Source organism: Ailuropoda melanoleuca, chromosome 1 (assembly GCF_002007445.2).
Source record: "Ailuropoda melanoleuca isolate Jingjing chromosome 1, ASM200744v2, whole genome shotgun sequence".
Taxonomy (NCBI): Eukaryota; Metazoa; Chordata; class Mammalia; order Carnivora; family Ursidae; genus Ailuropoda; species Ailuropoda melanoleuca.
Window position 1 is genome coordinate 145,634,840 of NC_048218.1, and position 15,157 is coordinate 145,649,996.

At 42.0% G+C, this 15,157-nt stretch overlaps 1 protein-coding gene across 2 annotated transcripts in view; it reads left to right on the top strand.

The window, feature by feature from the left end:
- Positions 1–15,157, top strand: part of DYNC1I1 (dynein cytoplasmic 1 intermediate chain 1) — a 293,984-nt gene that overhangs the window by 215,246 nt on the left and 63,581 nt on the right. For both annotated transcript variants that reach the window (XM_034667979.1, XM_034667985.1), the window contains 2 exons: positions 10,091–10,237; positions 13,504–13,617. In XM_034667979.1, coding sequence (XP_034523870.1) covers positions 10,091–10,237; positions 13,504–13,617 — 261 coding nt within the window. The remainder of the gene's footprint in view (positions 1–10,090; positions 10,238–13,503; positions 13,618–15,157) is intronic.

A 15,157-nucleotide genomic window follows, 5' to 3' on the forward strand; every position in this document is an offset into this window, starting at 1 on the left:
TTTTCCCTTTACAAGCAAAGTTTGTAAAGGAAACAAACTTTCCTTTTACAAAGAAAGAGGAATTTCCCAGTTGTTCTGCAGAGTAATATGGGTCCTATCCCAAGCAGTCTGACACCTGGCATGAGGAGGGTTTCCAAGGCTTTGTGTGGTTTGACAGGCTGGAGCAGTTACTTTCTAAGAATGGCTTTGCATTTTAAAGAACTTTTGCCAAGATTCTTCACCTTGCTGTTGGGTTGGTCTTGTTTGCTAAAGCATGCTGGAGCGCTCTTCCCTCCTACAATAATTAATAATTCACATCATTATTTGGGGGGATAAACACTCATTTAAGAAGAACTTGTTGTATTGGTATGGCATTTTTCGTTTGGCTGCATAGTGACAAGATGAAAACAAAGCATTTTCTCTCAAAGCAGTGACAAGAAATGCTTGTTAGTAGTGACGCAATTGGTTTCCAGCTGCTCGCTGTTCAGTAGACTCCTATGGAATGATTAATTGGTCTCAATCAGTTCGCAGCGGGAAGTACCCACCTCATGGTAAATATCACCACAATTGGTACTAATTAGCTCTGTTGTCACCTGTCACAACTGGTAGGCTAAGAGCTGAGACAGGTGATCAATCTATATACCGGCAACACAAGTCCAACTGGAGAGGGGTTGGAGAATCAATGTCAAGGCCATCGTAGTGGGCAGGGAGGCCAAAATCCCTCTCTGCCGTATGGGCACGAATGAAGTTCTGTCAGTGATTACAGTCCCACAGTGTGAAGTCAGAGGTGTGGCACTCAGGAGGGGGGCTTGGGTATCTCGAAGAGAAAATGCACCTGGCATTCAACTGATGCAAGGTTTTATGGCATTTTGGCTTCTAAATCGGTCAGGCTGTAGTTCAAATCTGGGCTTTGCTACCTAGTATTCATTTGATGCAAGTTAATGGCTTTACTTGCTCATGCCTGGATTTCCTAATCCGGAACAATGAAGGCAAAATCCCAGTAGGACTGATACAGCAATGTATATACTACAGGTTTGGTGCTCAGTAGGTGCTCAAAAATTGTGGAATGCCCCCCACAAGCAAATAACCATGTAATGTGGTATCACAATGCTAATGTTCATTATCCCTTTTAATAATAAGCAGGAAAACGTTCAGATGTTCCGTGTCAGCATGAAGAATGATGCTGAAGGGAAGTGGGGGCCAAACCTTTACTGCCCTTTTTATTGATCCTTTTTAAAGTGCCCAGTCATTTAGGAAGGGAGAGGAAGTGAGGGAAAATGTAAAAACTAGCAAATAAAATTGAAGGGAATTAAGCAATGGCTTGTAGCAGAGTAACGTTTATTAGATCATGTGTCTCGGTTGGGCAGGTTGTGACCAGACACATGACCCGTGAAGGAAACATCCCAGGGGTGACCTACACTGATGCAAAAGGAAATGCATCCTACTGTGACTTTGGGTCATATTCTACTAATTCATTGTTTTAGAATTGGGTTCTCCAAATTTCTCAATGAAAATTGAACAAGATCCCGGGTACTTGTTAAATCCACAGACCACTGGGCCTCTTTGAAATCCTGATTCAAAGTTCCAGCCTGGCACCCAGGAATAACGTAGAGAATAGAGTTTTTAATAAACTCTCTAAGTGCTTCTTGTATTCAGGTAAGTTTGAGGACCACTGATTTAAAACTGTACTTTTCACTTGACTACACATGGGAATTTCTTGTGTAATTTTTAAAAATATCGATGCCTGTGTCCTACCCCCAGAAATTCCAGTTTAATTGGTATGGGATGTGCCTTGAGCCTGGAGAATTTTTTAAAGCCCCTTAGATGATGCTAAGGTACAGGCAAATTTGGAGTAACAAATTTTAGAAAATAACCTGGGGGTCCGCACACCTATGTGGATGATGCACGTGAATGATGAGTAAGTAATAATTAGATGTAAAGTCACATCACATATAAGTATGTTCCCAGCACTGATTCAAGGTGTAAAATATGGTTAAAAAAATCCATTTCAGAAAACTTTTGGGGAGTAGTCTACAAATTAGCCCATTGCCCTGGAATGACTCAGAAGTACTTGCACTAAAGGCCCTACCAACTATGATTTAGAACCTCAAGTTCCCAAATTCCCAGTGCTTGTCATATGCGTATGCATACGAATGACAATGTGACGTGAATCCAATCTTGGCTTTCACTGCAGTCATCTCTGGTGCTAGCTTTGCACTATTTTCCCTCTGCCTTCTCTTCCTCACTATCCAAAGTCATTAACTTGGAATTGCCACCCCCAACAGGAACTATAACCAACCATGAGGATCTGTGAAATGGGAGAGAGAGTGAACGTCCCAGACAGGAGGCAAAACTTGTCAAAAATAAGGACTCCAAAGAGTTAAACCATGTAGCAAAAGGTGCAGTAAGACTTCTAGGAGACAGTTTGTCAACCCAGATCATCCAGGTGGGACCAAGCATTACTATGACTGTTGTTTAGGAAGGATTTGTCGACCCATGAGGGGCCCTCTGGACCTTCATTTTGTCTGGAAATGTTTCTTCAAATCACAAATATTCACTTCTAGCTCTAGATGGGGGGCATGTTGTTGCTCAGTCTTTAAACTCCATTACTAACTTCAAATCTTCCAACAGCCCCAAAGAAGAGAGGCAAAGAAAATGACCTGTTTGTAGGCAGGGCAAGAGCTATCATGCTACTGTTAGGAATTGAGAATCAGGATTAGACACCTCACCCCAAATAGGATGGCTGTTATAAAAAAACAAAACAGAACAAAAGCAAAAAATGATAAGGGTCATCAAGGATGTGGAGAAACCAGAACCTTTGTGCATTGCTGGTAGGAATGTAAAATGATGCAGCCACTATAGGAAACAGTAGGACAGTTTAAAAAAACTTAAAAATAGAATCCGATCCAGCAATTCCACTTACAGGTATCTACCCAAAATAATTGAAAGCAGGATCCTAAAGAAATATTCGCATGCACCCATATTCATAGTAACATGATTCACAAGAGCCAAAGGGTGGAAGCAAGCCAAACGTCCACTGACAGATAAAGAGATTAACAAAATGGGGTATAAACATACAAAGGAATATTATTCAGCCTTAAAAAGGAAGGAAATTCTGGTACCTGCTGGGACATGGACGTAGTACCACTTGGAGTAACACACGGGTGCCTAACCCCTTTAGGACATTGTGCTGGGTGAGATAAACCCATTACGAAAGGACAAATACTATACGATTCCATTTATATGAGATTCCGAGAGTAGTCAACGTCATAGAAATAAAGTAGAATGGTGGTTGCCAGGGGCTGGGCGGAGGGTGGGAATGGGGAATGAGTGTTCCGCAGGTATGGAGTTCCAGTTGGGGGAGGTGGAAATGTTCCGAGGCGATGGTGGCGATTGTTGCACAATCGTGTGAATGTGCTTAGTGCCACTGAACTGGACCCTTAAAAATTGTTAGGTTGATACATTTTATGTTGTATATTTCACCACAGTCTTTTAAAATAAATAAATAATTTGAAAATGTGCCAAAAAAAAAAAAAACAAACAAAACGCAGAAAATAAAACAAAACAATGTAAGGCTGAGAGGATTCCCATAGCCAGTAGGCATCAGAGCAGGAAATCAGCTCCAGGGCCTTCAAGTGTGTCAGCCCTTGCTTTCCACCTCCATGGCTCTTGGGGAGTGGAAATTGAAGATGTTCCGGAGGAAGTAAAGAGAATTGGATAATTTTGTCTGAGGAAAGAGTGACCAATATAGTGTAGACAGTTGTCCTGAAGATAAGAAATAATGTTGGTGAGCTCCATGAATCAGACGGTGTCTGCACACTACATTTAGATAAAATATACCCTTTTAAGGTATAGAATTCAGTGTTTTTTAGTATATTCACAAAGTTGTGCAACCATTGCCACTCTCTAATTCCAGAATTAGAGATAATTTTTATCACCCCCAAAATAAACCTTATGCCTGTCGGTAGTCATTCCCATTATCCCCCTGACCTCCATCTTAAGCAACCATTAATCTGCTTTCGCCCCTATGGATTTGCCTCTTCTGGACATTGCATATAAACGGAGTCCTTCAATATGTGGCCTTTTGTGACTTGGCATAGTGTTTTCCAGGTTCGTCTATGTTATAGCACATGCCAGTACTGTTTCTTTTTATTTAAGAATTACTATTCCATGGTATGGCTTTACCACGTTTTGTTTCTTCCCCAGTTGGTGGATGTTTGGGTCGTTTCCACTGTTTGGCTACAATGAATAATGCCACTATGAAGGTTCGTGAACACATTTCTGTGTTGTCATGTGTTTTCAGTTATCTTGGGTGTGTACCTAGGAGTGGAATCGCTGGATCATATGTTAACTGTATGTTGAACTTGTTCGGGAACTGCCAGACTGTTGTCTAGAGTGGCTGCCTATGTCATGTTCCTACGGGCATCATAGGAGTGTTCCCATTTCTCCATATCCTCACCAACACTTGGCATTTGCCCCTTTTCTGCCCCCCCAGGTTTATTGAGGTGTAATGGACATGCAAACATTTTCAAATCCTAGCCATCCTCGTGGGTGGGTGAGAAGTGGCATCTCCTTGTGGTTTGTGTGCAAACTTTTGTCTTCTCAGCATGCAGTCCAGGTCTGTTCCTCACTACACAGTAGCAGCTCGATACTGAAAGGTATGAAAATCCTAAAGGATTATAGGAAAGAGGATTATCATGAGTGGTTTCTAATCAAATTTTGGGAAGTCACATTTTATTTTATTTTTTTTAAAGATTTTATTTATTTCTTTGAGAGAGAGAGAGCACAAGCAGGGGGAGCGGCAGGCAGAGGGAGGGGGGCGGCAGGCAGAGGGAGAGGGAGAAGCAGACTCCCCGCTGAGCAGGGAGCCCATTGTCGCAGGGTTCTATCCCAGGACCCTGGGATCCTGACCTGAGCCGAAGGCAGGCACTTAACCGACTGAGCCAGCCAGGCGCCCTGGGAAATCAGATTTTAAAATCAGCTGCTTTTAATTTTTTGAGCACAAACTGAGTCAAGCGGTAGCAAGCAAGCTCAGCGAGTCTTCTCTCCTGGGCATTCCATCAGTAATGGGGCGATAACTTTCAGTAGACGGTCACTCGTAGAGTTTAGAAGAATGGCATGTGTGCCCTGGGATAGAGACTTAGGCAGAAGAAAAGAGAGCTCTGAAAGAAAAAAGACCCTTTCCTTCATCTCAATTAAACTGAAGTGCCCAGCTCACGACTCACGTCTTGGCTTCACCACCTTCACACCTTCCACATTGTCAAATGCCTGGTGCTACAGGATTGCCTAGAAGGGGGGTTTCCACAGCAGTGTTCTCCAATTACACGTGTTTCCATTAACAAAAGAAATATCTTTGTGGGTTTCTTAGGTACTTGCAGAAATATATTCTAGCTCACTAGTAGCCAGAAGCATCTGATCTGTCCGCCTCACAGCCCTCTGACAGTTAAGCATTTGCTTTTAGGCAAATAAAATGTCAGCCACCATTAAACAGCATATGGCAACAATATGGCCATTCCCTCTTGGGACCAACCTCTCCCTAGAAGAGATGGTACTTGAAATAGGAGATGCTTTTGGATGCAGGACCCCTCTCCCTCCCACCCGGGCACGGTGGCTGGGGAGTGGGCAGAGTGCCACACACAAAAGGGCTCGGGCAACCGTATCAAATGTGAACATAAGGGGCAAGCTGCCCAGCCAGCAATGACCAAAGGCTGTTTGCCCTGGGCATCTGGGGCTGTGGTTTAGGGGAAGTACCGTCCTGAAACTGGCCAGGATTAGCTCTCTAAAATAGAAAACAGCCCCCACAGCAACAGAGGCGTAGGGGCCAGCTGCAATTGAATGCGGCAGGAATGCAGTGAGCAAAGGGAGCCCTTGAAAGCGGAGTCTCCATCCGTCTCGTCTCCTAATTCACCCTGTGAATGGGGGAAAATAAACTGCCTTTTCTTGAAATAGATGAGGGGAGTGTGGACCCCTGTCTAGTGGGTCAGCTCATGGGCAAGTGGACGTGTGGCCATAGGGTTGGGGGGACAGGGACAGCCAAGCAGTCTGCTCAAGAGTAAAAAACAAAGTTGCCTCGGGAGCATCTGGGCTGCCGCGGTTGCAGAGGGCACCAGAAATTGTCAATAGAGATGCCCTGATGCTCCAAACATAGTCCCCAAACCTTGCTTGTCCTGATTGGATGGAACTGTAATATGCAGATAATCAAGATATGGTGCTCGTCCTCTTGGAAACAGTGGTTCCTTGTGTAATACTGTCTCTGTGTGACTCGTGTTGGAAGACAGCCGGTCAGACTCACTGGTTTTACATCAGGCTTTTACTGTACGGGTCAATCATATTTCTGGGCCATATCAATGAACTCACTAGCCTTGCAAAAACATCCAGCTGTGGTGTTGGAAAAACGTACACTGATCTGACATTAACACTGTCCAGAAATTCTCATTAACTTTAGTTTTCCACTCACGTAAACTACTAGATTTGAATGTTTAAAGGCCATGCGTTATTTCTCAAAATCAATCTAAGGCTCTGATATTTAAAAAAAATAAAATAAGGAAAAAATTAAACCTCCAAAAATATCTCTAAAGATGTATACTCTTAAAGAACTAAGAATAACAAGGTAGGGAAGCTTCTTGTTTCCAATTAATTTTGCTTACCTAAATTGTATTAATCATGTAATTCAATAATGCCTTATTATGACCCTGAATAACTGAATTAGCTACAAAATTTTAAATGCCCAGGAAAGTCTTGAAATTTTTAAAATAAAGTTAATATTACTAATAATGTTTTCCATAGAATATGTCTTCAGGAAATGTACTGTGCAAAGGAGAACAACAAAAAACCCTGCTTGTTTTAGTAGCGTCAATCAATTTTTCTGGAATGCTTTTTTTTTTACTCTTTACCAAATCTATATAACTGTCAGGGTGATATCATCCTTTGCTCCTTATGCTGACAGTCAATAAATTGTAAACAATTGGCAACAACAACTAGATCAGTAGCTGTATGAGCAGCAGGGGATTGCAGGGGTTTTTCTAAGACTTTACTCCTAGGAGTTGTTGCAGACTTTCCAAATTAGAAGAGCTTTCTCTGTAATTGGGGGACTGTTCCCATGTGACCAAAGGAAACTAAACGTTTGGATGAAAAATAAAAACTTCAGTCAATCATCCAAATGTTTGCCACCATTACATCAAACATTGAGGTACTTAAAAACATCTCGAGAAATGACTGAATTTTAAACTTTACATCTAGATAATTGAGATCATACTGCCTTAGCGTTTCCATATAATGATAGTATATCAAATGAGGCACACTCTGGGGATTTGTTTTGAGACTTTATATTCTAGCACACTCTGGGGATTTGTTTTGAGACTTTATATTCTAGAATACATAGAATACCTATTACAATTAATGTATGGAGCTTAAAGTATAAGCGAAATTGAGAATCACATAGCTACTCTTCCATTGCTAATCTTCCAAATAGAAAATAAAAATAAGCATGTCTACCCTTTGTCCTCATGTTTTGGTTTGCAGCAGAATAAAGTAGACTTTGGTGATAGAACTCTGGGGCTCTAGGTTATTGTGACTCTTTTTAGCATGAATTTGACTTTTTTTCAAATGCCAGTAGAACTCTGAATTCGAGATTGGGGGCATTTGTCACATTTAAAATTCTTTGAAATGGTTTCATTAGTGCTTGGTGGGCACTATGTTGTTTGATGAATGAGTGTATTAATAATGAACAAAGTAATGAATGAAAAAGTAGGAATTCGTGTTCTTACTTTGTGGAGTTGGATTCTAGGTGATTGACAACTATGTGTTTCAGTTTTGTAAAAGTACCTCAACTGTTTATTTTTCTCTAGTTTAGTCTCTTAACAAACTATGCAAGGTTTGGAGTGGTATTTGCTGGGATTTAACCAAAACACAGACGCAATCAAGTGGTTGAATTCTGGATTTTTCAAATTTAATGACATTCCTTTATCCATATTGATTGGAGCTTTGGTAAATTCAATTGTTGATACCACCTGGATAATTTTAAGTCTTTCTGAAGCTTTAAAGAAAATGTTTCCAACATAGCTCAAGCAACATAAGAATTTCATCAGTTGAAAACTAAGAATCGCTTCTGTGGGATGTGTAAAACAGGAAGCTGACCAGCATTATTTTCTTTTTCTTTAATTCAGTATCATTATTGAGAGTTATTCTTGAACTTTATGAAAACCAGATTGGGGCACAAGCATGTTCTCCATCTAAACGTGTTCAAGGAATTGGAACTGAAAATCATTCAAACTAGGAAAACATGACGTTGAAAACTAGTCTGCATTCTTTCTTCCACCCCCGCATATCTGAGGCTCGTTCTGACAAGGAAGACTTGGGCTGATAGTAGATCTGATCTTTTTAGAAATGGACGTTTAGCTTCCCAGTCAGGAAAAGATCATAATTTCTTTTTTCAGTCACTTTCTTCCTGTGCTGGCCTATCAGTTACAACCTTTGATCCTCTCACGTTTTTCCTCAGAAAGCTGTGATTGCCCACTATCGCCCACGGAAAAAAATCCACACAGCGCCTGCCATTGAAGGCCCTCTTCCGTCTGGCCCGGGTGACCCCGGTACTCCCTGCTCCTCCGTGCAAGCTCCTTCCCGCCCAAACCAGACCGCTGGCTCGGGGCCGGTCACCAGCCTCCAGCCTTTCGTCCTGTTAGCCCATCTCTCACGAATGCCTGTTTCTTTTCCTCCCCACTTGCCGAGGGTTCCGCAGGTACTTCAGGGGTGAAACATTCCCACTCACGAGGTCTTTCTAACCATCCACCCTTTTCAGTCTCCTCTTTTCTCCCCTCCCCTAGCTAAAACTAATCTTTCCCACCACCCCCGTCACACACACACACACGTGCACACACATGTGCTGCTGTGATTTGGTCATGGCGTGCATCACATTCAAGGCTGCTCTTTGTGCGTGCAAGTTGATGTCTAGCCCAAGGGATAAGTGAAGACAAAGCTTCGCCTTACGCTCCACTCGCCGAGGCATGCACCTCCCCACGTGACTGCGTCTATGCAGACAGGCATCGTTTTCTGTTTCACAGGAAGGCTTGGACTAGCGTGAGTGGACGAGCAGCATATGCAGCTCTGTTCATCGGCATGCGTGCTTTTCAGTTGCCTTTGTCAGGACACAAGTTGTTGAGGGCAATGACTACCTTTGTAGTCCCATCATGCCTGGTACAATGCCTTTCTCACACAAAAGGTCATTCATTGAATTTAATTGAAAAGATGAAACATATTTATTTTAAAAAATTGCTTCCACATATAAACACAAACATGGAAGCACTGTGGGAATCAAAATGGACTTTTTTTGCAAATGTGGAACGGCGAGCTTATCCGATTTTAAGTGTATCATGGTTCTAAGTAATTTCCTATAAAACGTAGTGCCCAGCAGTCTTTTGTGGAATTTTAGAAACCACATTCATGATGCTATGACAGGCCCTGGTAGAGTTGGGCTGAAATCCACTTCTGACTGTTTGTTAAAATAGGCAAAGAATAACATTAAGAATTGTCTGAAGTGGGCAGGATCCAGGTCAGGAGAATGCCCATGGGAGGTGAGGGAATTTGGGGAGGAACCAGTTGGAGCAGTCTGAGGTCAGTATACTTCCTAGAAGTCTACATTAAGGCGAAAACACAAAACCAAAAAAAGCACCACGTCTCAAAGTCCTTGAAGCTTTGCCAACACTGTATATAGTATAACTCGATGTGGCCATGCCCTTAAAGTAAAGAAATGCTTTGTAAAGACTTTTGTGGAGAATTAATATTACTTCTGATGCAATTTTGTCGATAAAATGGGAATGTCCACAAACCAAGCTTTACATACCACAAGACAATGATGCACATAAGATAGGTTTTATGCATATTTGAAGACATGGCCAGGATGTCAAATTTCAAGTTTCAGGGGATAACCATTGACCAACACCTCAAGGAAAAAGTCTGTGTCTAGGTACAAAATATTCTACTAACTACGCATTTAACAATTGCTCTATGTTTTCCAGGATGTGTTGAGTTGATGTGATGAACTGTTTCTCTTCAGGAAGAAACAAGCCTTCTCCCACCATTTCACAATACACGTTTCTCCCCTTTCTCCTCCCAGTCCTCTGTGATGTCCGTGTGCTTCGCTCGTTTCCATCCCAACTTGGTGGTTGGTGGGACTTACTCGGGCCAGATTGTCCTGTGGGATAATCGCAGTCACAGAAGGACGCCGGTGCAGAGGACACCCTTGTCAGCTGCTGCACACACCGTAAGTTAGCTTTTTTCATTTCCCTGTCAGCCACCCAAGACCTGAGAGGGGATAACTGACAGAAGTACACATGTGGTCAGTAACTCCAAGTTAGAAGCGTGTAATTTATAGCGATTGTATCCTGACTGACCGAAGTAAAGCCGAGTGAAAAGTAGGTGAAGGAAGCACTGGGTGTAGAGAAATCTCTTAATGATCTTCAAGCTTTAGCATATAGAAGGGATATTTCTGGATGCACCAAAGACCATTGGTGAGGTGGAGATGGATTAAAACTTCAAAAGGACTCAGGGAGAAACTTTGGAAGATGCATATGTGAAATTGTTGTAAAGAAACCTTTTGCGTTGACATTGTAAGGTGGAAACTCATATTTTCAAATGGGCCATGAAGAGTAAGCATTTCATGTCTAGGGATGGTATATGGGACTTTTGCCAACAGTCCTTTTCCATTTGTGATTTGAGGGAGTGCTATGACTTTAAATTCTGGAATGCATGGTTGTAAGTCTCAACGGTAAAGTCTACAGTGACAATATAATCCCTCGGGTTAAAAGTCGACATCTCAAAACCATTAGCCATAATTTAGCAGAAGAGGTTCAGTATAGTGTTCATAAGACAACTACTCTGTCATTTCCTTTAAGAGAATGACAGGTGTGTTTAGCAGTTGTTAGGAGGAATGAGAAGACAGGCATGTCTCCATCAATCCTTGCTACCTTGACATTCAGAGTAACTGATGTTCTTTCTCTGAAATGCCCAAATTATGCCCAAGGATACAGCTCTACTATTGTTCAATTTCCTTAATTTGGTTGCCTCATTTGTTCCATCTGCTGGCCTCAAAACCATTCTAGCTTTAAAAAAGGACTGCTAGCTGCTTTAGCTAAGACCATGAAGAGGAAAATTCTTCCACCCTCGTAAGATTGACAATGGGGAATGACAAATACCAAGTCAGCCTTAATTCTGATTGACTTGGGCCTAAGACACATGCAGGTGAAACTAGTTCTTGGGAATCTTGGAAAATTGCTCTTGCCTACCCCATTTCTGCAAACTAATAACAGAAAATTGTGACCCAGGAGAAGACGGCTTGATGCAGGTGTTTGCTCAAGTAGTGTGAAACCACTTCTTGGCTGGCTGCATATATCTGGTGTGTTTCTGAGCATATCTCATGAAATTTCAAGAATTATAAATCCAAACGTTAGAGCAATAAGTTTCAGGGGAAAATCCAAATCCAGGAGCTCTTCCAAAGAGTTAAGGTTTCTTTGTCAAGTAACTTAGGATATGATCATCACAACAAAAATACTATTATTATCAAACAGTAACATATTTCTGTTTGAAAATAAAACTTTTTTCCCCTTTTACTGCGTTTTGTTGAGTCCATAGCTAAAAGGGCACAGTTAATTTTGTGACTGCCTTTCAACTTCCACTAATGCCTGGCTGATTGGTACCAGGATCAAAAGTGGTTAAGGAAAAAGAGGCCCGCCACAGATTACTAATTTCCTTTCACACCCACCACACATATGCATTTGGGACAACAGGAAATCCTAATTAAACCAAAACCCTTCTGCCACACAGTAAGTTTATTCCTTAAATAAATAAAAACAATCTGGCATGTATACTGGAAAAATGAGCTGTGGCACTGCTTTTTTTTTCCATTAAGTAGAGTTTTGGATGCCTGTGTGTGTGTGTGTGTGCGTGTGTGTGTGTGTGTGTGTGTAGGCTTTCCCACATGTCTGCTTCTGTTCTGGTTTCTTTATATCTCTCTCTTTTCTTTTAAGCCGAGTTTTATAACTCATGAAAGCACAGGCCAGTAGTACTGATTAAAGCAAGGGGGGGGGCTACCGTGCACATTCTTTCTCTAGGCATTTGGCTCTATCCATTCTTCTAGATGCTTTCTTTTCCCTCCCATAACCATCCTTAGGAGTCTCAATCCACTAGAATTTTGGTGCTTTGTGTTGATGCTTGGCGGTTGACAAAGAAACCCCACTGGACTCTTGCTGAAAATCACTAGGTGGATTTCAGGTCCATAACAATGTTTGGACCTTGCTTTCCCTTTCTTCAGTGTTACTGTCTGCTGTTTTTAGGCGAGAATTTATTTCATCCACCCTCCCACTTCATTTCCACACAGAGCTCTGAATGGTGTGTGGCTGGGGCCTTGGTGTCATTGCTCTACCCTTAAGGAAGGTGTCTCAGCAGAGTTTGGACCCCCTCTTGGTGGAGACAGATGAGTAGCTGTCCTAGATGATGATTACGGTTCCTTCTGACCAGGAGTTTATATGATAATAATAGTTTGGGAACCATCCTTTATATAATATCAACTCTCCAGTATTAAAGATTGTTTCATTGTCATTGCGGCCAGGTATTATGGACAGTAACTCATCAAGAGTAAGACTTAGACCGTCAGCTATTTGCACAGAGAAGCACCAGCTAAGTTGTGGCTTGGCCCGTGATGGCGAAGCTGCCTGAAATCTAACCCACATGAATGCTAGGTTCTGCTTATGCTAACCTTCCATTTAGTATTTAATGTGCAGCTGCAAATGATTTTAGCCTACCATTTAGGATTCTACAGAGGGGGATGACCTCCTAGAGTTATGACGGGAGGTTAGAGCATCTTGCTTATGATTCCCGGGATGTATAAATGACCTTCCTCAAGGCCCTGGCCAAATCGAAGCCTCTGTCGTAGCCCAAATGATATTTTGAAAAATAAATCTATCATTATCCTAGATTTTGCAGTGACATAAAAGAGCCTAATTTTATCTCATGAGGCGCATCGTGCCAGTAAGCCCCACTACCAATATCTCCCCCTCAAATTAAAGAGACTGATGAATATTAGCCACTTTTTTATAAAGAATGTTAACAAATGTTTGGCACTGTGTCTATAATGTACTCTACTCCAGATTTAGTAACACATTCGTTCCAAAAGTCAATAGCTGTGCTCTTTTGAAAGCTGTCCTTTTTCATCACTCATGGTGAGCTTAGCAGCCAAGCCCTGTGCTGCTTCTTCCCATCAATCATCATTTGCTGCGGCTTCCTTCGGCTCCGGCGGACTGCCTCTGACGGAGCAAGGTGCAGCTTGGTAAGTATTTCCACTGCGAGGCGTCGCTGCCAGAGCTTTTAGAAAGCAATCAGGTTCAAATCAAAAGTGGCAAATGACCTGAGGCTTCTATTATTGTAGGATTATGTCACTCTTTAATCCTCGTTTTAGAGTAACGTGTTTGACACTCCAATGTAAGCATTTCCTCCTGGATCGTCGTCTGATCCCCCATGTTTATGTTTTCACAGCATCCCGTGTACTGTGTAAATGTTGTGGGGACCCAGAACGCTCATAACCTCATCACCGTCTCTACTGATGGTAAAATGTGTTCCTGGAGCCTGGACATGCTCTCAACTCCACAGGTGGGTTTGTTTTCCCCTACACAGAAGAGCATCCTGGTTAAAAGAGATACCTGCCTAATGGAACATAGTTCCTAAAAGCCAAACCCTCACATCCTATAGGAGCTAAAACCAATGGATGCACTTGAAAGAGTGGGGCCTGCTTTCAGCAGTCTCCTCCTGAAGCCAAAACCCATTTCCTTTACCGCAAATCATGTAATTATTGTAATACGTTAATCCTTAGGTCAGTTTCAAGTGAAAATGAAATAATCCATTTTAAAGCATAGTAATTATAGAAGTTGCCTGTGGTATGAATTGTACTTACCCTACAGCATTGTTAACAAATGCAAACGAAGTTGGAGCTCCACAGAGCAATCCCTTATGGGCACTTGCCTTGGAGGAAAGGTATCCCCGCAAAACAGAAATCCAAGCTCTTGCTTGCATCCGTAGCCTAGACGACCGCCTGTGTGTATGAAGAATGTGTCCAATCATCTGTTTTCTCCTCTGGAATGTTTGTTAGGATGGCTCCTGCCATTCCTTGCTCAACAAATGAGAAGTTGAAAATACAAAAGTTCCAAAATTTCCAAACCACTACTGATTACAGTAATGGAAACCAAACAAAGAAGCAAAGGGGCAGAGACCACGGGGGGGAGGCATCTAAATGCAGCTTGCGGAATATACGTGTGTACACAAGATGTGTACGTGCGCACACACGCACAGGCGTAGACGCAGTCTGTCCACATTTCTCTGTGGGGAAAAAAGTATTTCATTGTCCTCCAACTAAAAACACAGAGAAGGGTTTAGTGTTAGAGACTTTGACAAAAATGTGAGGTAACATTAAGAAAATCATAAAGATATTTAGGAGGTAATTCTCAATGTTAACATTCTATTCCCTTTCCTGGAATAAGGACCCTAGAATGTCTGGCTCACAATTTTAGAAGACATTAGAGTTTCAAGACACACAAGGAAATGTGAAACCGTAAAGAACCTCCCATAAGTCTCCAAAAATACAGATATAGAGAATATGAAGACTAAGTAAATTCTTTTTATAATCTGGGGTCGGGGGTTGGGGTGGGGAAGAACTAATAAACTCCTAACTGTTTACATTCATCTATTTTGATTGATCTTTACCATTATACAAGTTGGGAGTTGTGTGTGGGTATTTTATAGCTTTGTCTTAAAATTCTCAGCAATATGTTGTTTGCTTTTAAAAGCATGAGATTACAAACAGATAAAAGAGCGAACCCTCTAATTAGGAATTTTTAATTGCCCATTTGGCTAATTAAATGTGTATTTATTTAAGTTAAAACCAGTTGTACAGGGGCTGCAAGACCATTTTTATGAGTTTTAGCATGCCCACAGACTCCCGTCCCTGTACAGAGATGTCAGGGATGCCAGGCAGACCCAGGAGCGTTCAGCAGTCGCCCTGGTCCCTCCCTGTTCCAAGTGGGTGACCGAGAGACTACCTTTCCTGCTGCTAACTGGACTGACGGAGCAGCCCACTGGACGGTCCAGTCTTCCGTACCATCATAGTGTCCCCTCACAGATGCACTCACTCTGCGTG